The sequence below is a fragment of the Dermacentor albipictus genome, chromosome 4 (assembly GCF_038994185.2).
Source record: "Dermacentor albipictus isolate Rhodes 1998 colony chromosome 4, USDA_Dalb.pri_finalv2, whole genome shotgun sequence".
NCBI classification, from domain to species: domain Eukaryota; kingdom Metazoa; phylum Arthropoda; class Arachnida; order Ixodida; family Ixodidae; genus Dermacentor; species Dermacentor albipictus.
This window is the reverse complement of record NC_091824.1, coordinates 149,459,051-149,481,634: the sequence shown is the minus strand read 5'-3', so window position 1 is coordinate 149,481,634 and position 22,584 is coordinate 149,459,051. Positions and strand designations below refer to the sequence as shown.

The 22,584-nt window shown below is 45.7% G+C and overlaps 1 protein-coding gene and 1 long non-coding RNA gene across 3 annotated transcripts in view; one reads left to right on the top strand and one right to left on the bottom strand.

Annotated features, from left to right (window-relative positions):
• The window catches only part of LOC135902203 (ATP-binding cassette subfamily G member 4-like), a 42,743-nt gene extending 26,846 nt beyond the window's left edge, over positions 1–15,897 (top strand). The window contains exons 9-15 of one of the 2 annotated variants that reach the window (XM_065432179.1): positions 1,645–1,759; positions 5,619–5,881; positions 6,861–6,938; positions 8,716–8,884; positions 9,736–9,836; positions 12,100–12,255; positions 15,386–15,897. In XM_065432179.1, coding sequence (XP_065288251.1) covers positions 1,645–1,759; positions 5,619–5,881; positions 6,861–6,938; positions 8,716–8,884; positions 9,736–9,836; positions 12,100–12,255; positions 15,386–15,739 — 1,236 coding nt within the window. In that variant the 3' untranslated portion in view covers positions 15,740–15,897. The remainder of the gene's footprint in view (positions 1–1,644; positions 1,760–5,618; positions 5,882–6,860; positions 6,939–8,715; positions 8,885–9,735; positions 9,837–12,099; positions 12,256–15,385) is intronic. The other variant, XM_065432180.1, reaches the window with a different exon arrangement.
• Positions 1–22,584, bottom strand: part of LOC135902204 (uncharacterized) — a 288,754-nt gene that overhangs the window by 14,749 nt on the left and 251,421 nt on the right. The gene's annotated exons all lie outside the window — the stretch shown is intronic.

Genomic DNA, 22,584 nt, shown 5'->3' with positions numbered 1-22,584 from the left:
GTTTTATGTCATACACGAACGTTAGAAATTCACAATGAAGGAAGTCAAACGCTTTCAGCAAAAAAAAAAAAAAATCTTTCAAAGAAATAAATTTTCTTTGTGTAAATTTTAAAAAAATATTGCCCTGATTGGGGGGTGGGGATTTCATTAGGTAAGGAGTCATTAAAACTGCTATTTCGCCTGAAGTTTAAGCAAGAAGAACATGTTCCGAAACGCCAATAAATACAAGGCACATGTGCACGATTCACTTGAAGATTTAGATTTAGAAAATCCCTCTTTTAAATTTATTGTCAAGGGTTTCAGACTACAAGCTTTAGACCTTGGTGAACTGCTGATGTTTAATTTCGCAATTTACCTGCCAGAAAGTGAGCCAGATACACCGTTTCCTTTGAAAATCCACAAGTACCTATTCTACGAGAAAATAAACATTGAAAGTATGTTCAGTGCATTTCACCTGAGAGAAAAAAGAGATCATGGTTGTTGTAATAAAACTCATTATGTTATTGATTAGCTGCGCTATCCCATCAATCAAATCAAAGGAGAAGTGACGCTTATATAACGTTACACCCAATATGCTGTATTGAACGATGATTTTGTGTCAGCAGAAGAATATTGAAGGAATGTTGCGCATTGTTTAACTACCAAAATAAAAAAAATGTGGAAAATAAGACTGCGCTTTTTCATTGTGTGCCGTAACGAACAGAGAGCCTTAATTTCTCAGCGTTTACTCTGGTAACGACTTCCACGTTTCTACTAAACTTTCTTCTATCGATATGCAGCTTCATCTCCCGGGAGCGGAGGGCAGCACTTTCACTCTATTCAAGACGTCATAGTGCTTTGCTTAAGGGTCGCTATATAGAAATTTAGACTATTAAAGTACTCTTTCAGAACTTTCTTCTTTTTTAAGTTCGCAGTCTGACTAGCGGAAATAAACGTGAAGGTAAAAGTTTTATACTCTGTAACAACACGCTGGACTGCAAAAAATGAAATTAGGCTAGGTACGCTAATATCTAATTTCACGCCCAAACCACGGCTCCGGTACATGATTGTGATATCGCAGATTCGAAAGTTATTTCTCAAATTTGGGTTGTGGTGCAAGAAATTATCTCTAAGCTTAAGAATTTCAATCTCTGGCTTCCTTGGTATAGAATATTTTATGACTAGATTTTAAATATTAGCTAGGCTAATATTAGCTAGGCTAATCCAAATTCATAACTTCATGGCTAGCTAATACGGGAACTTCAAAGCGACGTCGCAACTAGTCTATTGTTCCGCGTCTTTTTCCTTCTTTTCCTTTTTTTTCTGGTAATGAAGTTAACCATGACTTTATTGGTATTGTACAATCAAAATTTACTATTACCGCCCAAGTTTTTTATTCCTTCTCCCTTTAACGTTTTCCATTTGGTACCTGCGATAAGGAATGAGTTCCAATAACGCTTTTGAGAGGGTGCGGATGACGCTGAGCTGCTAGATTGAATATAAAAGTAATAATTTACTTTAAAGTGTTGTTAAAGTACAGTGGTCGCAAAAGTTGAACCACGGCGACGTCTAAAGTCCAGACTCATAATGTGGGGCAACGTTCCAGAATAATGCGGTAACTTTTTTTCGCGGTAAACCGTAGCCTGCTATATTATTTCGCAACAGATCTACGTGTTGGCCGAAGGCAGGCTAATCTACAGTGGCGTGCCGGCTGACCTGAGAAACCACTTGGGCGCACACGGCTTTCTCTGTCCAGCGGACGTTTCGATCACCGAATACCGTGAGTAAGAGCGCTAGAACGTGAAATGCTTGACAGTCACGGTTTTTTTTTCAGTGCAGACAGAGGTCTACTGAAGTAACAAAACAAAATGGGACACAAGCGCAAGTTGACGAGGCGTAATGCGAAAGCTGTAATTTAGGTAGAAGTGCCGTATTGATGCGCTATGTAAGTGTTCGTATATATTTAGTGTAGCGAGATATAAGCTATTCTTTGTCATCTGTACATGATCATCATCATGTGGGGCTCATATGGGGTTCTTCTTCATCATCGCTTGTGGGGCTGGCTCTCGAGTGTGATCCGTGCTGTGGGCGTGATCGCTTCGCCGTATCTTCGAGTCGGAATAAACGTAGTGACGACTGCTACGTCACAAGAACTCTGTCTGATTCTGTCATAGCCGGGTTCACCCGTCGACAAAGAGCAAGCACATCCTCGATGTACGACGTGTAAGATTCACCGGTTTGTTGCTTGCGAGTGTCGAGCGTCTTTTTGGCGAGGGCGGAACGAACAGCCGGTGTGCCGAAGATTTGGCGGAGCTGCTGTTTAAAAGCGCCCCAGTTCGTGAAATCAACCTCATGGTTGAAAAACCAAGTCTTGGCCACTCCGGTCAGATAAAAGGCGACGTGACGTAGCTTGGACGCATCGTCCCAACGGTTAGCCGAACTCACTCGGTCGTAGTCGTCCAGCCAATCTTCGACGTCTTCCCCGCGAAGTCCAGCAAACAGATGGGGATCACGCTGGTGTCCACTGACAACCCAATACGGGGAGGCCGGGGTAGCCGAGGCCGAGATGGTGGAAGTAGAAGTGCCTGTTGGCTCGTCCTGCGACATGGTGGCGGACAGCTGGCACAATCGGCGACCCGATCGAAGCTCCAGGAGGTTGAGCGGGGAGTCAGAGGACGGAGGACCGAAAAGCACACTCCACCACTTGTGACGTAGCAGTCGTCACTACGTTTATTCCGACTCGAAGATACGGCGAAGCGATCACGCCCACAGCACGGATCACACTCGAGAGCCAGCCCCACAAGCGATGATGAAGAAGAACCCCATATGAGCCCCACATGATGATGATCATGTACAGATGACAAAGAATAGCTTATATCTCGCTACAATATATATATGTATATATATATATATGAACTATGAGGAAGAGAACAGAAGGATCTAGTTTTTGTAAGTCCCAACTAGGTAAAGTAGACAATGACATCAAGGAAAGCGTAGGGGCAATTCGATATTTAATTGAAATGCAGAAAGTTTAAATAACCAATGAGGAAATAAACGAAAAATCATCTGGCCACAGGTGCGATGCGAACAAACGTGCTCGCAATACGCATGCAATTCTCTTGCCAAGTAAGCTATCATAGCCCCGCATAGTATGGTATGAAGGACTTTATTTAAGTCCTGAGGGATCAGTCTGGGACTGATGCGGGCCGCTCCCACGTCGGGACAGAGAATCCTAACCTCTCTGCCGTCACACGGGCCCTCTGGACAGCCCTGAGTTGGTCCGCCAGCACTTCCCTGTGCAGTATCCGCTGCCACCACTGTTCACCTCGAGAACCATCACCGGCCAACGCCAAGCAGCGCCAAAGCATGTGTTCTAAATTGAGCAAACCCCCACACTGACTACAATAGACTTAAACCCCGCAGTCCGGATTAATTTTGTTCATAATGACCGAGTTAGGGTACGTTCGTGTCTACAGAAGCTTTAATGTAACCGCCTGTGGCCTATTTAATTTAGAATGTGGCACGGGAAATGCCTTACGCCCTAATAAATAGTGCTTGGTGATCTCGTTGTAGGTTAACAGTTGGTCCCTGTACTCAAGAGCGTGAGATCCAGCCCCTTCAGGGAGTACACGGCGCACTAATCCTCGTGCGTCCCTGTGCGCCGCCTCGTTGAGGTTACGCGGGGCTCCCTCCACTGTACCCATGTGCGCCGGGAACCAAGTAACTGTATGCGAAGTGATATCCCTACCCTGCAGCAGTCTGTTAGCCGGTTCCGCAACAACTCCTCTCGAGAAGGCTTTAGTCGGAGATCGCGAGTCACTAAACACCAAAACTCTTCTTGAATCAATTAGTGCTAGAGGAATAGTCACCTGTTCGGCGACCCCCGGATCTTTGGTATAAATGGAAGCGGCATTTCTAACACTCCCTTTGACATCTATCACCACCACCGAAAAAGCATTTTCCCCATTTATCCATGCGGCGTCAACAAACGCAGACTCCTCCTCCTGATCCTCTGCCTCTCGCAACAAAGCCCTAGCTCTCGCGACCCGCTTCCCTACATTGTGCACGGGGTGCACATTCCGCGGAAACGGACGAACCATGATATTTGCCCTCAGGTTCACGTTAAACTCGTGTAGGGGCGCCTTATCATGAGACACAGCCACCGATTCTTCAATTGACTCTAAAATATACCTACCCGCTGGTGTACCTAGCAACCGCTCCCTCTGTGCCGTACGCTGAGCCTGGGCAATTTCATTTAAAGTATTATGCAAACCCAGTCGTAACAACATATCCTTTGACGTAGTCACAGGCAGACCAAGTGCAGCCTTGACGGCTTTTCTGATTAATGCTTCCAATTTATTTTTCTCCCCCCTATTCCAATTTAGCGTAGCTGCCACGTACAAGAAATGACACATAATAAACGCGTGAACTAAGCGCATCGCACCTTCTTCTCCTAAACCCCTATGCCTATTAGAGGTACCTCTTATAAGTCTTATGGCCTCCTCCGTCTTCTTGGTAATACGCTGAATGGTTCTAATGTTCGATCTGTTTGCTTCAAGTACAAAACCCAGGACCCTGATTGCTTCAACTTTGGGTATCACCGACCCTTCCCTAGTATGAATTCTAATGCAACGCTCAACTTCCGTTACCCCACACTTTGGCCTACGACCTAGCTTCTTAGATTTGAAGATCAACAACTCCGACTTTCCGGCCCTTCATCGCATTTCTCCTGCGCTGTACACATGGTTGTTGGGTACCGTACGACGCTAAACCTTCACCGCCATCGAATCACCGGAAACTAGACATCTCTCTTAACCAGCATCTATGCGTCTGTGTCGTTGTGAGAAAGGAGTCAATGACTTTTTGTGCCCACACGGGTGACCTGGAGACAGGCGACTCCAGTTACCTGGAGAGCGAAAAGCAGTTGGTTGATAAGCACCAACGTCTTGAATGGGGATAAAGCCACACACATACTGCAACGCACAGCAGTTCGGTTAGTTTCGCTTTCCTTAAAGCGCAGAGAAATAAAGCGATTTCGGACGTATTTTCACTGTGGAATTACGGCGCTTGTTCCACGCCACGTGGTTTCCTGTTACGGCATATCTCAGGTGTCATTTCAGAGCACTCCCGGGGGGCTTCATAGGCCATGGAAAGCAGCAACTCAGCTCCAATGGCGATAATTAAGCCAAATTATGACTGCTAGACGCGCTTCTCCTATTATAGCTTCAAAGCTGTTGTGTTCTTGTGCAATAGCGCCCTCCGAGTGGTCTCACGGCCGGTAGAATGTGCTATTACTTACAAATGCGCAATTACAGGCTACAAGTTTGTCGCTCTAAGATGCTATATACCGGAATGCAACAAGAGCTGATCGCGGCACATGCACAAGATTGAAAGGAATAAGCACACGTATACCGCGCCAAAAGGACTACATAATACGCAAAACAACGCGAAAATGGGACAAGCTTCACAAAAAAGAACGAGACGGGTGTTTCTGTCATATGACTCCCACTCTTGCGGTGCTTGCGTATTATGTCTTCATATGAATTAAGCCCGGCTAACAACCATTTTGCACTCAAGAGCACGCGTGGTGCCGCGTCCGCTTCAGCCTCACGGAACTCTCAAAACGTTCTTTGCCCCAGTGCTGCAGGTGGCCGCCAAGATGTACGGCGGACTCCGCGCGCTCGCCGAGACAGAGACCATGAAGGCCAAGGAGATGCAGCAGCAAATGAAGCAGCCGCTCCCTTCGTCTGAGCCTGCACCGATCGGCGCCCCGCCAAGTGACCAACCGCAGGGCGTGACGGTGGAGCCACGGAGCCCAAAGGCGGCCGAGGCCGTCGATGGCAACGACGAAGGCGGCAAGGCGTCCGGAGGGCGACGGAACAGCCTCGGCAACATATTCGAGGTTGGCCGCTGCCTTATTTTCTTCCTAAATGGGAAGTCCGTATTTAAAAATAGCATCAGTCATAAGGCTTTATCTATTGCAGCAAAGCCAGTGCGGGTGGTTTAGTGGGTGGTGCGACAACGCAAATCTTCGATCAGGGATTTGCACAGTCAGCCTCGCTCTTAATTACTGAAAGAAGTAATGTCAGCGATCATTTCTGTTACCATTTATCCGAGCACGAAAACGAGTCCGGATAGTTTGATGTTGCAGAAGCTGTTTTTAGGTGCAGGTATTCAGTTCTGTTCGAAAAGATGTTCCTGCGTTTCGTTGGGGAAACTTGCATTTCTGTGAGGTATTGAGGCCTGCATGATGGCAAATTATGTAGGACGTGCTGCATATTAAATCGTAAAAATATATGCTTTGGAACGAAATATACTGCAGTAGAGACATTCGAAGACCATCTTGGTTAACATTTTTGACAAAAGAAACTAAGCACCCGTCACATATCTGAGTTTGATAGCTCAACATATCATTGCTGTATCAATGTACAGCGCTGGTCGATCGAAACGCAGTACTCAAAACGCATAGCTCCAGGCGCTTTCTGTTATGCCGGTGGTCGCTGGGGACGCCGAGCTGATGCACTGTGGTTCAAGATGGAAGCGAGAGCTTTTGTGGCACATCGTAACTGCATTTTTCCCCCAGCGGTTACCCAGCGCCTACCGGTGGAGCAAAAATGCGTCGGCAGCCGCGCGCTCCGTGTATCGCATTTCGATCGCCGAGCACTGTACACGTGCGAAGTCATTTACGCTAAATCATAAATGTCTCTCTTGTGCGACGTGGCTGTTTGCGAAAGGTGTTAAAATGCTGCGGTATGGACAACCATAGGGCATCTCAAACAGCTCATTCTTGCCTGGGAAAAGGAGCTTTTACTCAGACCATGTACGCGCTCATTTCGAATGTAAAGCATATCCCTTTCTTACGTATTCTTTGTCTTTTCCAGAGTCGCGAAACGGTTGACAGCAAGGACCTGTTCTCTCTTCTTTTCAACAGGTTCATCTTCTACACTTTCCGCAGTTCGGTAAGCGTGCTTCTACTCCCTCTATTTATTGTGTTAAAATTACGTTGGACTTGATTCACCTTCACATTCTGTAATTTGCACCGGTGCATAATAATGAGTTCTTCAGAGAACCCCTAAATCTTAGAAAGTGATAATTTATGACATAACGGTGAATATGGATATGACCAATCAGAACGAAAAGGATCACAATCGCTCTACGTAAGGATTATTGCACGCGTACAAATCAGCAGGTGTAACTACTAACGGAATAACCTGAACATTTAGTTGCACTGCAAAACATTTTATTCTTTCACAAGGTAGGCTTTGTTTATGCTCTAAGTAATGCGGAAAAAAGAAAGTACTCACGCTCTGAAGCGCTTCAAAATGTGCACACCTTATAGCCTCTTTGAACGCGTCTTTTATTACTCACACTAAAATATCATAGACCATCTAGGCAACCAAGTAGACAGATGTGCTGTACTCACTGTTTGAGTGACTCGTCATATGATATGTGGTGCACGTCGTAGATAAGCGTGTGGCACTGCAAAGTTCGCCGCGCTTCGCTTCATTGACTTTCCCTCACAATGTGCGCCGCGCGCTTAGTACATCACTAAGCAGCCATACGAAACTTACCGATGGGTACCCAAACTAAACTTTGCCCCTATAATGTTGCCGCTGATGAACCAGAATCTCAAACAACGATAGTGATTTCTGAAGTAACTTGCGATGTGCAGCAAGCTTCATGAAAAGGAGCTAAATGCACCCGAGATTATCACTGCGCTACAAAGAAAACCTTGTCACCGCCGCCGTCGTCGTCATCGTCGTCATAATAATAATAATAATAATAATAATAATAATAATAATAATAATAATAATAATAATAATAATAATAATAATAATAATAATAATAATAATAATAATAATAATAATAATAATAATAATAATAATAATAATAATAATAATAATAATAATAATAATAATAATAATAATAATAATAATAATTTTCTGCTTTTCCTTCTTCATTTGAGGACGAAGTCTTCTCCAAGCGATCACCATTTACTCATGCCTTTTATCACGCTAATTTCACACGAATGCCGAACTTAACAAACATACCAAATGATCAGGAACAAAGCACCGTAACTCAAAATACCCCAATTTGTTTCAAGTGTTTAGTGCTTCTGCGACACTTGACCACTAAAGGCAATGAGATGAGAGGACGACACAGCAACGTCCAGTGCCGATTTAGGAATGTGGTTCAATGTGTAGGAATGTAGTTCACGAATGTGGTTCAATCGAAAGTCATTTACTGATCTTTGCACCAAATGGCCGCTTCCTAATGCAGTGTACTTAACGTTCCTTGGGCGTCATGGCCAATTAGTAAGCCCAACCATATGTGTCAGTTATCACTCCCATGCCGCAGTTGATCGCAGTTCTCTTTTTTTGCTACCGCACTGGTGGTATAGCGTACAAAGACCTTTGGTGTGTAAAATGGGATAGCGAAAAACTATAAATGGCGTTTAAAAGACCATGTGGTGGGACAGGTGCAGAGTTTACCTTCATGGGGTGCTAAGGCTTCATCTAGAGCACTTATATTCAACAAGGAGCGTATAGCTTCTACTTCCTTTTCCAATGTTGGCGTAGGACTGAGGTGGGTATTAATTTCCTGCTGGCATGATGATTCTTATATAAGCTGTGGCATCGGAAGGATGAGGCCGCGCTGGTGCTCTCCCTGCTTAGCTCCTTGCATGCACTGCACGAGCCTTCTAATGTATTCTGCCATATTCCTTTTGGTGCGCAGGTGTACATGTCATACAGGCAGTTCATAAATATCTCGTTCATCGTCATCTTCGCGAACGTGTTCAACTCGGTGGGTGTGGAGCACAATTTCACCGACATGAACGTCGCTTTCGTCTTCCTGTATATGTCCTGCCTATCTGCACTCTCGCTCCTGAGCGCAACGCTCAAAAGTGAGTACGCACCGACCGCTCTATTCCGCTCTGCTCAACAAGGTTAAATGGACACTACATAGAAACAAAAATGTTTGAGATGTATTAGTAATTTATCCTTTTACAATACCAAAAGAAAGCCATTTTTACACTGCGAAGAGTCTTTGTAAGCTAGGAAAGACTCAAAAAGGAAATGCGGGCGGTGACGCCACCTTGAAGTTCACGAACGAGCATGCAGTGGAGCCTTGGTTTCTGATGTTGTCTTCTATGGCATAGCAAACTTTTATTGGTTCAGACGGAATAAAGTGTATCCTAGAGGAGCCAAAGAGAGAACTTAGTAAGTTTCGAGAACTTTTACAGTGCCGTGGCATCCCGAATACGGGAATATACTCGTGGGAAAGATGCTAACGCAATACACGAACCAATCGCAACAGAATCTTTAAAAATGAATTAATGAACTACACAGAGAAAGAAATGCAGGCGCTTCCTACAACGGTCCTGCAATATAAGGAATAGGTAGATTTTATGCAGCAGGGGAAAGAGAGACAGGGAAATAAATTGTTCATTTGGAAAGAGGTAACCATGCAAGTGGTAAAACAAGGAAATAAAGCAAGCTATAGAAGCTATATCGTATTTATGTTACTCAACGACGCTGCACGTCAGGAGCCAACTTTACAAAGATATTCGTTCATAAAAGGACTGTTTGCCGGTGGCCAGCGACTTTCGCTTAGTAACGGGCCGACGCCATGATTCGCTGGCATTTTCTCTTAAGAACTGTATTCGGCGGTAATACAATCGCGCTAACGATAAACTGCACATAGTGCGAATCGACGGGTGGCCTGAGTGACGCACTGCTGTTTTTTGTGATTCAGCACCTTTGCTCATCCAGCACGCGATCCACGAGCAGCGCTACTCTCTCTACGGCAAGAAAATTTACTTCCTGGCTCGGGTCACATGTGACATCATGTATGAGGTGCGTGCCCACCACCCCTCTCTTATTGCTTATCCCCGACACAAAGAGTCGGTGTGGCAGTCAGTAAGAAAGAAATTTGAATATTTCTTTTGCGATTGCCGCTGCCTTCGTATCGCTTTGTGCTTTTAAGCCGCCGTAAAAGTTCAGAGCTATATTCTTGTATTTTCTGTCACAGCACTGGTACAAAGGAACGACCGTGTAATAACGTGTGCAAAGCATGAAATTTCAGGCTCCCCAATATACATGAAGTACGCGCGTTCCAGATGGCCCAGTAGTTCTATGCTCACTTTAGTCGTGGGCGGTATGAAAACGAATGAGTGCGCAATTTAGCCAACAGATAGTGAAGTTCCATTGGCTGCTTCTTTTTAAGCAACCTAATTAGTTTATTAGGCCATACTTTCATGACCGCTTATGCACTCCCTGTAAGAGCATTTCTAAGCTCTGTCGTTTGTTGGCATAGATACGAGTCAAAAGACAAAAACTAGTGAGTATTTGTAGTGATACTTTTCCCCTCAGTTCTATATCATTTATTAACCATTCTATTTCGTCGCACCACTGGTCTCAGGTAAGCAACGCCATTCCCAACTGACGACTACGGAATGTGGCAGATGTAGCAAAGAAGCCACCGCTTAAAATGTTCGTGTTTATATTGTGCACGCTGTTGCCTGTTTTTGCAAGCGTCAGCTTGATCTCACGTCATGTACTGACACTTCTAAAATCCCAAATACAGTAACGCATAATGATTTAGGGGGGGGGGGGGTATAGTGTCAAGTATATACCTGTTAGATAGAATAGATGAATATGTGCATGACGAGAACAACGTTCTGCCACATGGATTTACCAAGTTTGATATTAACACTCACACTGAAAGGAAAACTTGCAAAATTTGCAATTGAAGCAAAATATTTTTTTCAAGGTTGTGTAACATCTCGTACAGGTAGCAAAGGAGGTGAACTCTACCGTGTTATCAATCGTCCAGCTTCACTTTTCATTTTTAAAATCTAGTTACCGGCAGTGCCGTACTGTGGAACGCTACAGCCACCAGCCTTTGGTATCCTTCATTTTTTATCCTTTAAACGTTGGGAAATGCGTATTATACTTTAGTAAACGTTTTAGCTAGCAACTTCGACATGTAGCACGTTTTTCAAGGTAGCATTTTGCATTGTTGAACTTTCGTCTAGCGTAGCGCTTACGCTGAATAAAGTTCCCTTTGTTTGTGCTTCGAAGAATTATTGATATGTGCAGTACACAAAGGGCGACATACATTAGTGCATAATGTGCGCATGTTATGTACCATGATTGAGCTTGTGAACGCCAAAATGCACGACGCAAGTAATAAATGCATAAAAAAGCATGAGTACACAGAGCCATAATATACAAACGCTAAATACTCCAAGCAGGTAAGTATGTAAGAAGGCCACAGTCGTCTTATTTTCTGTAATGCGAAGCAACACTTATTTCATTCACACCTAAGAGCTTTACAGAAAAAACCCCATATTCTCTACAACGATCTGAGTTTTTGAGCATTTTCTATTGATTCGTATGAGTAAGCATCTTTGTCAGTAGTGCGATGCAGTACTACGTTTACTGCAACGCATAAGAACGTCAATTACTGCGTATAAAGTACGTAAACACCTAACGTTGCTGTAACGACGCACTTTCATCTCACAATAGATGCACAAAGTACCGACATAATTGGTTGTGCGCAGAGCTGTGTTCACATCGATTCAGTCATGGTGTGCGTGTCTTTCTGTGCGAGCACTTGTTGGAGATGTAATGTAACGATTTTATTCCAATACTATAAATACCTTATCGCGCTGCGTCAGTGGTGCGAGCGGTGTTCCGCCTGCGTTATCACTACTATCAACATGCTGTGATTGGTGTATGATAGAAAAAAAAATAGAATGGAGGGAAATAAATCGCTTCGTTTTACTCTCCAAGGTTCTTCAAGGACAACTTCCACCGAACTTCCGCTGTCTTCCACGTCCGTAGCACCAGAGTTCAATTCTCGTAGAATTTTTCATACACATCTTTCCGCACAAGCCGTTCACACGTGTTCTCGTAAGTCACATAGCTAAGGGCCATTTTGTGAGAGGCATACTCAAAGACCAGAAGATTTCCACTCTGACAAGTAAAGATCAATCAATCAATCAATCAATCAATCAATCAATCAATCAATCAATCAATCAATCAATCAATCAATCAATCAATCAATCAATGTTGTTTCACCCAGTGCTAATAGTTTTCTTCGATTCAAATGCAGATCATGTTCTCGGTGTCATCTGGAATATTCGACTACTACCTAACACACCAGCCGAAGGAAGAGAGCCGGATCTTCTTCTTCCTCTGTTTCGGCTTCCAGGTGTCCATGCTGGGACAAGCTTTGGGCACGCTCATCGGAACCATCTTTGAGTACGAGGCAAGACCCCCTCTGTCTCAATGCGATGGACACTGATAGAGTTACTCTTTCATCTGCTTTTTTTGTATTATAATAGCATAAACAGCAAATTCGCATTTGTTTGAGAAAATTGGAGTGGAGGCACAGATCAGAGAGGAACATAGCAGTAGCACAGCGAGTATATTACTGCTTCTTCTCCTTTGAAATGTTCCATGCGCCTTGAGGGCAGGTGCGAGGGCGAATGTGGCGAATGGGCAAATGTTTAAGCCGGATTGTTTACCTTTCCGCGCTGATCGTCAGACTGCCTTCGCTTCTCAGCCGCCATTGCTGCCGCACACTGAAACAAAACAAGGAAAACATAACGAAAACTGAAGGATATGACGCATTTGCCTCACGGGACTTCCTTCGCACTCCGCTTTCCGCTCGGGAATAGCGCAAGCTTTTCTAGATTGATCTCGGCATCGCCAAACTGAAGCTGTTCGCCTATTGTATCACAGCGCTCATGCACCGGTTGGCCTATTGGAAAGCAGCTACTCTTTAGAGACCATTTTGGGCACGCTTCTGAGTGCTCCTGTTCGTCCACTGGAATGCGCCATAATGAATCGATTTCAACGAGCAGCGCTAGATGCATTCAATTTACGTATAAGGATTTTTACGCGAGATAGCTTAGTTTTTTCTTTAATTTCTTTTAAATCGAAACTTGATGAAACCCTCTGGTGATTCTTCCTGGTCACCTCTAAATATACCTTAATGTCTCCACGGCTGCCGGTAAAACATGCCACCGATACTGTGCCCTGAGCATGGACAGGAATACAGTCGACAGTTTAAGCACAGTCTCATATTTATTGTCAACCGTAGACCAGTCAGGCGGTGTAGGCAGTCAGGCAGTGCCATGCATAGGGTCACTAAGCTGCACATGCCTTTAGGCTTAATGTCAGTTCCTTTCTTGCCTGTGCGCATACAGTGAAGTTCTTGTGAAGAGGTTTGTTACCCCAGTTTGCGTATAGTTAACCATAAGCCATATTCACTAAGTTCATCCACAATACAGCGAATTCTAATAAAAGGCGTCGGCCAGTAGTGACAATGAAAGTATTAATAACCAGGACACCTGTCTAGTGTAAGCTTCCGAGACCACGCAAAATTGAATTACAAGTTCACGCTGAGTGGCGTCCACCTTCCAAGCGAGAGGGCTTCGCCAGTTTCTGGCGAACTCTTTCTCTCTCTGTGCACGCGCCCTTACACGTTTACAGGTTTATTTGACTCGCTTAGATAAGTTCTTTGTGAGAGATGAGCTCAGTGCCTCAACCGCTAACAAAAATGGGAGGGCGGGATATAGAGTGTGTCTATCTGCGGCTATGCCTGTGTCTTCTAAGCACAGAGTTCCTGACCTTGTGTGAAAAAAAGAAAACGAAGATGGACGGAAGCCCGAAGGTGAACTTTGCTACTCTCCAACTCTCCAACTGAAGAGCACACAAATTGTGGATAACTGTCCGCCAATTCATCATAAAAGTTTAAAGCACCGGCACCACTATAAAGCCCAACGTCACTGCAAGTGGGCGCTGGTGAAAGGAGCGTCATGAGTTGGCACGCTTTGGCGCGGTAGCCTTCGACCCCTTTGCGACAGATTGTTCGTTTCGCACAGCCCCTTCTGAACCCGATAAGATGTAAGTGATACGGGGTGGTGCACTGATGACAAATATTTCCTGCAAATGCACGCACAGTTTTATGCCCATAATCCGCCCAAAGGGTAATTTTAATGCGTTCGCATACTTAGGGTACTTCACGCACTTTCCGAGGGCTGGCTGGCTGGCTGGCTGGCTGGCTGGCTGTGTTTGTATCTAACCGTTTTGCCGCCTACCTGGGTCAACGGGAGGTAGTGGTGGAATGGTAAGCCCATTGGGGAGCTGTGCTGAGGTAACAGGGTTCGAAATCAATCATCAGACAAACATGGGCAACTGAATGTGTGGTACAGTGTACATACGTGCCATCCCTCAAGGAACCTCCTTCACGCCGAGATGGCTTACTGTAGACGCGGAACTGAGTAGGTACCGCTGCTCGAAGAAACACTTGGACGCCGGCTTGCAGTAGTGGGTACAGGTATGCGCCACTCGATGTGTGTTAGTCTCCAATGAACCTCTTTGATGCCAACTTGGGTTACTGGGTATATGAGTAGGTGTGTGCAGCTCTTCAATTAACCTCTTTGATATCAACTTGGCTAACAAGGTAAGTGACACTAAAAATATGCCGCGCTACAATGACAAATAAGATCCCTTAAATTTCTCCGATGCTGAGCGCAATCGTACCAACGTCACAAGGGTTCCTCAAGGGCAGCAACCCCATAGATTTGCAAGCTGCGGCACAAATACACTGGGTACGTGCCGCTCTTCAATGAACTTCTCGCCAACTTGGGTTACCGAGTATGTGCCACTGAGTGTGCGGCATGCGAGGGAACAATTCTCAGCGTTCGCTTCATGCTCCGGCACACCATGCTTCTCGTCTCGGAAGTCGCGCGCGGACTTCGTGGCATTGCCACTAGATAGCGCAGCGTGTTCAGAAAGAAATACGAGGAGCCCGCTTGTTTTACATGACGCGCTTCTCAAGCGCCATGCATTGCTGCGGCGGCGCTAGGTAGTGCCGAGTGTTCTCATGGAAACGCGAAAGAGGTGTCCCAGTGCAGTACATTCCTCGTAGATACGTCTTTTTCAACGTGTCAGTATGTTCTGTCGATATACTGATTCAGTGCTAATGCATTTCCGCTGACAGCCATCGTGAGATAAGTTCTGCCACAATTTTTTATTAAGCGGCAAGACGAAAAATACGAAATTAGGAAAAAGCATTAGTGCTAGCGCGGCGCTTTACCAATTAAAATGCCACATCAGTCATCCTTCCGTCCATCTTAGAGGTAGCAGTAGGTGAATCGGGAAACTACGGCACGCGTAATGCGGAAGATGTCGGTTCGGCTCCCTCCTGCGGCAAGCTCCCTTGTCGTCCACGTTCATTTCCGTTTGCGTTGTTACTTCTACATTTCAAACAAAACGTAACTGCTAATTAAACGTAAACGTGACAGCATTGCCTGGCTTCATTGTTTGCTTTCTTGATATCGAGTATCCATGTAGTCCTTTCTTTATTGACGCCTTTTTTCCCATTTCAGATGGGCTGCATGGTGGCGATCACAGTGTTCGTCTACTCTGTGGTGTTCGGCGGCTACTTCTTCACCCCCAAGCAGCTGGCCTCCCACGTTATGTGGCTGCCATTCACGTCGTACCTGCGCTACGCCTTCAGCGGCACCCTGACTGCCCTCTACGGCTGGAAACGAGGCAACCTCACCTGCCCCACAGAGGCCAACCGCACTTGCCCGTACGCTGTCGGGACCGACGTCCTAGCCGCGTACTCCGTATGCGAGAACGAGTTCTACATTGGCCTGGTGACGCTGTTCATCGCCATACTGGCCGTTTGGCTCGTTGCCTGCCAGCTGCTCGCATTCAGAATCAAGTGGCGCCTTTGAAGTGAAGCGGAACGCGCCCGTGCTCAATTCACAAAAAATGTACATGCTGATGTAGCCGTGTTTGTTGTACATACGCTCGGGGTCTACTGATCTGTACCTTTACGAAATGTAAAGGGGGTGGTAGAATAAAGACGTGCCATGTTATTTTTGTACCTTGACCTATCTAAGCGAAGTGAAACTGTTGGTCTGTGCTGTGCACGTAGACGTAAATATGTGAAAGACCAGAAGCCCCGTTCACATAAGAATCGGCTTCAAGGGGCGATTCTACAATGAACTTTAACTGTCCCGCAAGGGCAGCTCAAAAAATTGCCACAGTAGCGTTGACGGTGCGCCCTTATCCCAAAGGACCAAGTGACATGTCATCTTGTTTCCGTCACTTGGTGATATCTCAGCCCGGGTCACATGCAAATGAAGAATCACCTGTGACATCTCATTTGTAGCTATGTGAGGAAACCAAGAATATGTTTCCATCATCTTCAGTTAATCAAATTCGTTTCATATATAGCATAAGCACTGTTCTAACAGGAAACTTTTATGTGCGGTAACATTAGTTCATCTTAGTTCACAAGTTTGCACTGGCAAACGTGGTCGATGTCGTCCGCCATCAGGGATGTTACGAGGTTCGAGCAAATTACTAGACCACTTGTCGAGTAGCTATTTAGGTTGGTCATCGGAATACACGAGCTAAGAATGCATGGCGCATAAAACTGGTCAACTTCATATCAAGAGCAATCGTCACAGGCACTGTGGTGAACGCTGATACGAAAAGAAATTGTAGTAGAGTGTGCTGTTAATTCATATGGGAGACTGCTGTTATTACGCTTGCAGCATGCCGTCAAGTTGTGTTGAATCGTTGTGTGTGTGGAATTGTTGACGTGAAAGCAAATGTTCGTGCGCCTCAATCAGGCGCAAGTAAGGTATTATTTGGGCTGCATGTGGCCTATATCTCCTTAACGGGTATTTTAGCACCTTCGAGATAGCTCTGATTCAGCCATAACGCATTGGTGGGGACCTATTATTATAACAAAGAATAGTAATCTTATTCACGAAGCTACATTATGGTGCGCGTAGGTTGCTGCATAACGCGTTCGTTGATATGGAAATGGCTCGCAGTGCCGTACGTCGTTATTATATTTTCTGGATGTGTGCGAGACCAGAGCTACGACGAAGCGTCCCGATGATTGAAATTGAATAGGAATATTGAGATTTGACTGCAGTAAGTGCAGCTTTTGCTATTCTGCTTTCCTTTTTCTCCCCTCCCCCCCTCTCTCTCTCCTCTGGGGGAACGCAGACAGCCGGTACGCTGTTTTCCGTGGTAACGGCATCATTGCAGCAAAAAAAAAAAATGGCTGTGGCTTAGGTAAGGTTAAGCCCAGGATGCGAAGCATACTAGCCTTTATTTTAGTTGTTGAACCACTGTTTAGCTTGGTGAACTGCTGTTGCTTGGCTATATTTGGTTCGGCTAGACGAAGAAACAACTCATGCGTTACTCTGCTTCGCCTTGGACGCCCCGCATTGGACGCGGTAAGCGTTGAGCAACGCAGCGTTCGGCGCGGCAACGAAATGTGCGCCTGAGCAAGCGACGCACGCCTGAGACTTAGAAACAGCTAGTTTCTAAGGCAACACCGCATTCACTAGAGGCGCTTTTGTACCGCTTTGAAGCATCGTACTAGTGGCTCAGTGGTAGCGTCTCCGTCTCACACTCCGGAGACCCTGGTTCGATTCCCACCCAGCCCATCTTGCAAGAGTTGAGCCAAAGCCACTTCTTCTCTGTCGTGACGTCACGCTGTCACGTGGTATTCAAGGCGACACCGCCGCGCCTGAGGAGCTGGGTTGAGCTCTCGTAATATGCTTCGCATAAAAAAAGGCAAAACCCATGCCACTGTGACTACTGACGTTAATGGCATCATCAGTCAAGCAACGTAGTGACATGGTATATTACCACCGCTGAAAAGGGGTCATGTAGGAGCCCTGTACTGCAACCACGCTCCTCACTCCAGCTTCGAGAACGATGACGAAGACGACTAAAATAACTAGATTCTTTTATTAGAATCCCTTTTGAAATGAGGTAGCGGCAAAGACTGGCCTACATTGTTTGATTTAATCCTGTTTTACGACACCTGCCACATTCTACCATTTTGTCTATCTCTCCTTGATCATTCTGTTCTTCATTAAAGTGTATATATCTACATTTACTGTCGAATAAAATTGCTTCCAATCACTCAATCTATATTGCAGAGTTGCACATGCCTCTGACGATTCCGCTTTACTTCTTCTTGGGCCACGCTGCGCCATCTAGCGGAGTAGCCTAGCGCCTTCTAGTGAAGTAAACCCTCCAAGATTCTTGGCATCCGAGACTGTGCCGGTGCGTTCTAACGGTCTTAGTTAATCTTTCGCTGCGTGCGAGTATTCATGGCGCGGCGCTGAAGCAACGGACTAGACACGCTGCCGCATCTTGTGGCGCGCGAGGTTTCTCTGCAAAATTGTGGAGTCGGAATTGCGTGGCAGCTGCGTCTTTCTTGAAATACGCAGCAGCAGCTGCGTATGGCATGGCCGCACGAGCCCTGTCTTGAAAGCGACCTGCGATGCGGACAGTTCAGGCATCTAGGCGCACCGACGGCCGATGGCTTCGCGTGCGTTATAGCACCCATACGCTTGCGCGTCACCCGCGTTCCCGAAGTGAAACGTCACTTACTTTTTTTTTTAATTGAAGAGTGGTAAAGAGGCTCGATAGACACGAAGTGACTGACCTAGGCTAAGAATGCTAACCCTTTTAAAGATCGGACACCTCGCGTCCTCTAATTCTTCTAGCTTATTAATTTGCCTGGAATCAGGCGGGTCGGCAAGACTTCGTCCCGGGAGTGAGTGAGAGCCGTTCGTGAGGGCTTGTCCATGCTACCGTTCCTGGGCTACATATATAGTAGGCGACCATAGCATGCAGTACGAAACATGCACCGCACGTTGTACCGCCATCTGGTAACATGGGTTAGCGCACGCGTATTAAGACCGCAAGGTTTAATATAAAGGGTTCAGTACTCTTACAACGTGACTGTTGCGCTGAAGGGAATAGTTTGGTCCGAACTTACTGCTAACATGAGTACTGCTAGCAGTAAGTTCTCTTACTGCTAGCTCTCCACATGTCGCGAAGGTTGTGCAGTTGATCCCACCTTTGGCGAAACTATTCTAAAACGAAATAAAATGAATCAGTCAATTTATATGGTGCTTTGCAAATGCGTGACGCCAAACCCCGTACCCACAAGAAGTTGTTACGCTAGGATTGTTCGTAAGAGCGGATGCCAGCCAATCGTGATTTTGGACATATGCAAAGTCGGCAGGCCAATGTCAAAGCTCACTTATGAAAGAAAAGGATTGTGAATTCGGCCATATATTTGTAACGTCAAGATCCCGAAAGCTGGAAACGGAGTGGCAGCTTACGCAACAACGTTCCTCTCCGGAGTCCCACATTTAAGACCCTGCGAGGAGCCATTTAGGATGTCCTGAGTTGTGCACAAATTTTGCAATATTCTCATCATGCTCATCGAATCTCAATTCCCACACAGCTCCGGCAGGTGGCACCAGCCAGAGAGTTCCGGTGAACTATAATCACAGCAACGGAGCTCAAAGGGATGGAACACGGCCAGTTTGCTACGGGGTTAACTGCGGGGAAATAAAGCCCCCAGGCATCGAAGGACCGTAATGACAGTCACCGATGACGAAGCGAAAAAAAAAGAGCGAGGCTCTTCCAAATCTGATTTGGCCTAAGTCATGTACCTCTGCAGAAAGAAAACAGGTGTGGGAGCAAAAACAGGTGCCAGCACGAAGCTGCTACCACAATACAATTTTTTTAGCCATAGAAAAACAAAGCCTCGACGTGTAGTAATTGAGTATGAAGAGAATAGCGGGAGGACAGGCGCGCTCCCACTATTATGTACGGTAGGAGAGGTTAAGTCCCTGGCCGATCCCTTTGCATTGCTTTTTTTTATATAAGAAAGTACAACTTCCGAAATTATTGTCCAAACTGCCTTCAATCTATTTCTCTGTATTCTGACAGAGTGTATGTGCGTGTGTTTGTGAACACGCGAGCGTGTGTGTGTGCGTGCGTGCGTGTGCGTGTGTGCGTGTGCGTGTGCGCGCGTGTTTGTGTGTGTGTGTGTGTGTGTGTGCGCGCGTGTTCGTGTGTGTGTGTGTGTCTGTGTGTGTGCGTGTGCGTGTGCGTGTGCGTGTGTGTGTGTGTGTGTGTGTGTGTGTGTGTGTGTGTGTGTGTGTGTGTGTGTGTGTGTGTGTGTGTGTGTGTGTGTGTGTGTGTGTGTGTTATGGAAATGTGCCGCCGAAACAACACCTTGTCTCCGGCTCAAACAACCCACATCGTCATAGAAGATAGCAGTTTCACTAAGTTGCAAGACCGGGCTGGTAGGTGTTCCATCTTGGTAAACGGCGCGAAACGGGACAAAGAATGGCGAAAACGGTGGAACAAAGGTAAGCGCTTCTCTTCATCCCATCTTAGTTGCCTTCTTTTGTCTCATTTCGCGCTGTATAACAAGATACAGTTCGAACACTGATTTCGTTGAATTCCGCTCTCCTCATCAGAAGAAAAGTCCATAAGATCAAGGCTTTGCTTCTACAAAAACATATCGAAAGCTTACCAGACTTGAAACATCCCGCAAACCTAAGCTGAAAATGTTCGACGCTCATGCCTTCTTATGAAACCATAACAGTAGCTTATTTTCTTTCCGTTGAAGAACGATTACAAATTCTTTAAAGATGAGGTATCCTGTCAACTACACTTCCTTGCGGAGCGACAACGAACTCCGAATGTCTAGACTAGAACGTGTCTACGCTTTGATGCCATACAGCGTGTTCTTAGTAGGAACAACAATTTAAGAAAAACAATAAATGTAAACGAAGTACGATGGGACTCAAATGTTCTGGCTTCAATGTTCCCTGTTTCGGTCAGGTTTTTCGTCACCGAGGATGCTACACTGCGTTCAAATTCGAAACACGAGTTCGTAGAGGAAACTTGAGTTTGCTACGCTGAAATGTTTATTGCATAATCTGCATACGCAATGACACCCAGCCCCAGCTGCCACGTTGGGAACGTTGCCTGAATTCGTATAGCTCTGTGCTCGCAGTATATAGCATTTGTGCTTGGGAATCTAGAGGACAAAGAGCAAAACAGTAAATGACGAGGCAGTAACCAAGCCTGAGCATGAACTTCGCCAAGAAAAAGTTCTACTATAGATACGAAGAGAGTGAACTATTCAAAGAACTTTTTCATTGTTTTGCTTCTCGCAGCTACTTTCTTACAAGAGAGAATTGCAAGAATTCATGCGCACGCGTGCATTCGGGCGACAGAATCGAAATTGGAGCTGAAACGGAGGAAATTTAGCTATGGCAAAGAATTTTCATTTCCAGTGTTTTGTGCTTGTCCATCGCACTCGTATAGAGGGAAGGCTTTGAGAGTGAGGCGATGCAGTGCATAAGCGCCCATTAGTGCAGTTCTATGAAACAAACGAGTGAAGCTGCATACAACGAATAAAGAGATTGTAAGGCAAATGAGGAAAGCGTAGGTAGACTCGTAAAGTGAGCAAGAGGGGCGAGCTTGGTTGGTATATCAGTACACACGAACGCAAGTTGGAGGAAGCTTTTATACAGCGCAGGACTCCGGAGCCTGGCCTTTTCTCAGCGCACCGATGGCTCTGGGCTGTGAGTCGATTCGGAGGTCACTATAGCAATAGATTAGGTATAGTGGATGTGCGGGCGTGGGATTCGAAATAGATTTCCGGCTTCGGGCGGGATGTTGTGGTGGGGCATGCTGTCAGCGCCCGCTATCGTCGCCTCCTGCTACGGATGCGAGGGCCTTTTGCGAGCCGGGTTGACACTATGGCCGAATGATGTGACATGAACCACCCGCTTGCGGCCTGCGATCACAAAGGAGCGCAGTACATTGCTTTTGAAGCTCCACAGCATTAAGCTCGTTTGGCTTCCTGAATTTCCAGTTTACTCTCTCTCGGATCACAATTCGTAAGCTAAGATTCTGCGGAATCATCTGTGGTTGACGTCAACTCAAGGGTCCCACAGGAATCTTTACTTTGTCCTCTGCTAAGTGACCTCCCTGTTAAGTGCCCTCTTTTAAGTGACCTTTGTCCTGTGATAAGCGACCTTCGAAAACATGTTACTTCAAAAATAAGTATTTGCACAGAGGATTCTATTAGGTGCAGCCCCGTTGGCTCTCTCGCTGATGATCAGCTCTAGGGGATGCCTTTGCTGCATTTTGCGAATGGTGTGCAACCTGGAAAATGAACATCAATTTTAACAAATCTGCTGTAATGTCTTTTACGAACAGGCAGACGCCCTTACTTTTTGATTTCAATTGCAACGGTGTACCACTAACAAGACTTTCTCAAAACACATATTTAAGAGTTATTTTTGCATTCACCTTGTCATGATCCAAGCATATGAATTACTTCTGTTGTAAAGCGTTACAAAAATTTGACTACTTACGCCGGGCCTTTTCTGTTGCCCCGAAGGGTACTAAACAAGTGGCATACGAAACACTGATTCGCCCAACAATGTATTATGCATCCTCCGTTTGGAGCCCATATAAATCATGCGGAATGATTTAAATTGCGTCAGTTCCGAGGAAAACTGTTTTTTATTTACCGTCGCTTTGACGGAGATCTTTTGCCTACAGCTGCCTTCAGCTTCTTTCAAGACGGCCGCAGATCGAATCTTTGAGGATTCTGTACTCGTTCATGACCTCCCTTTGTCACCTATCAGATCCGTCCCTTTTAATGCCTGCTGGCCAAACGTCAACTAGTCGTTACCATGCCTTAAACATCAGACCA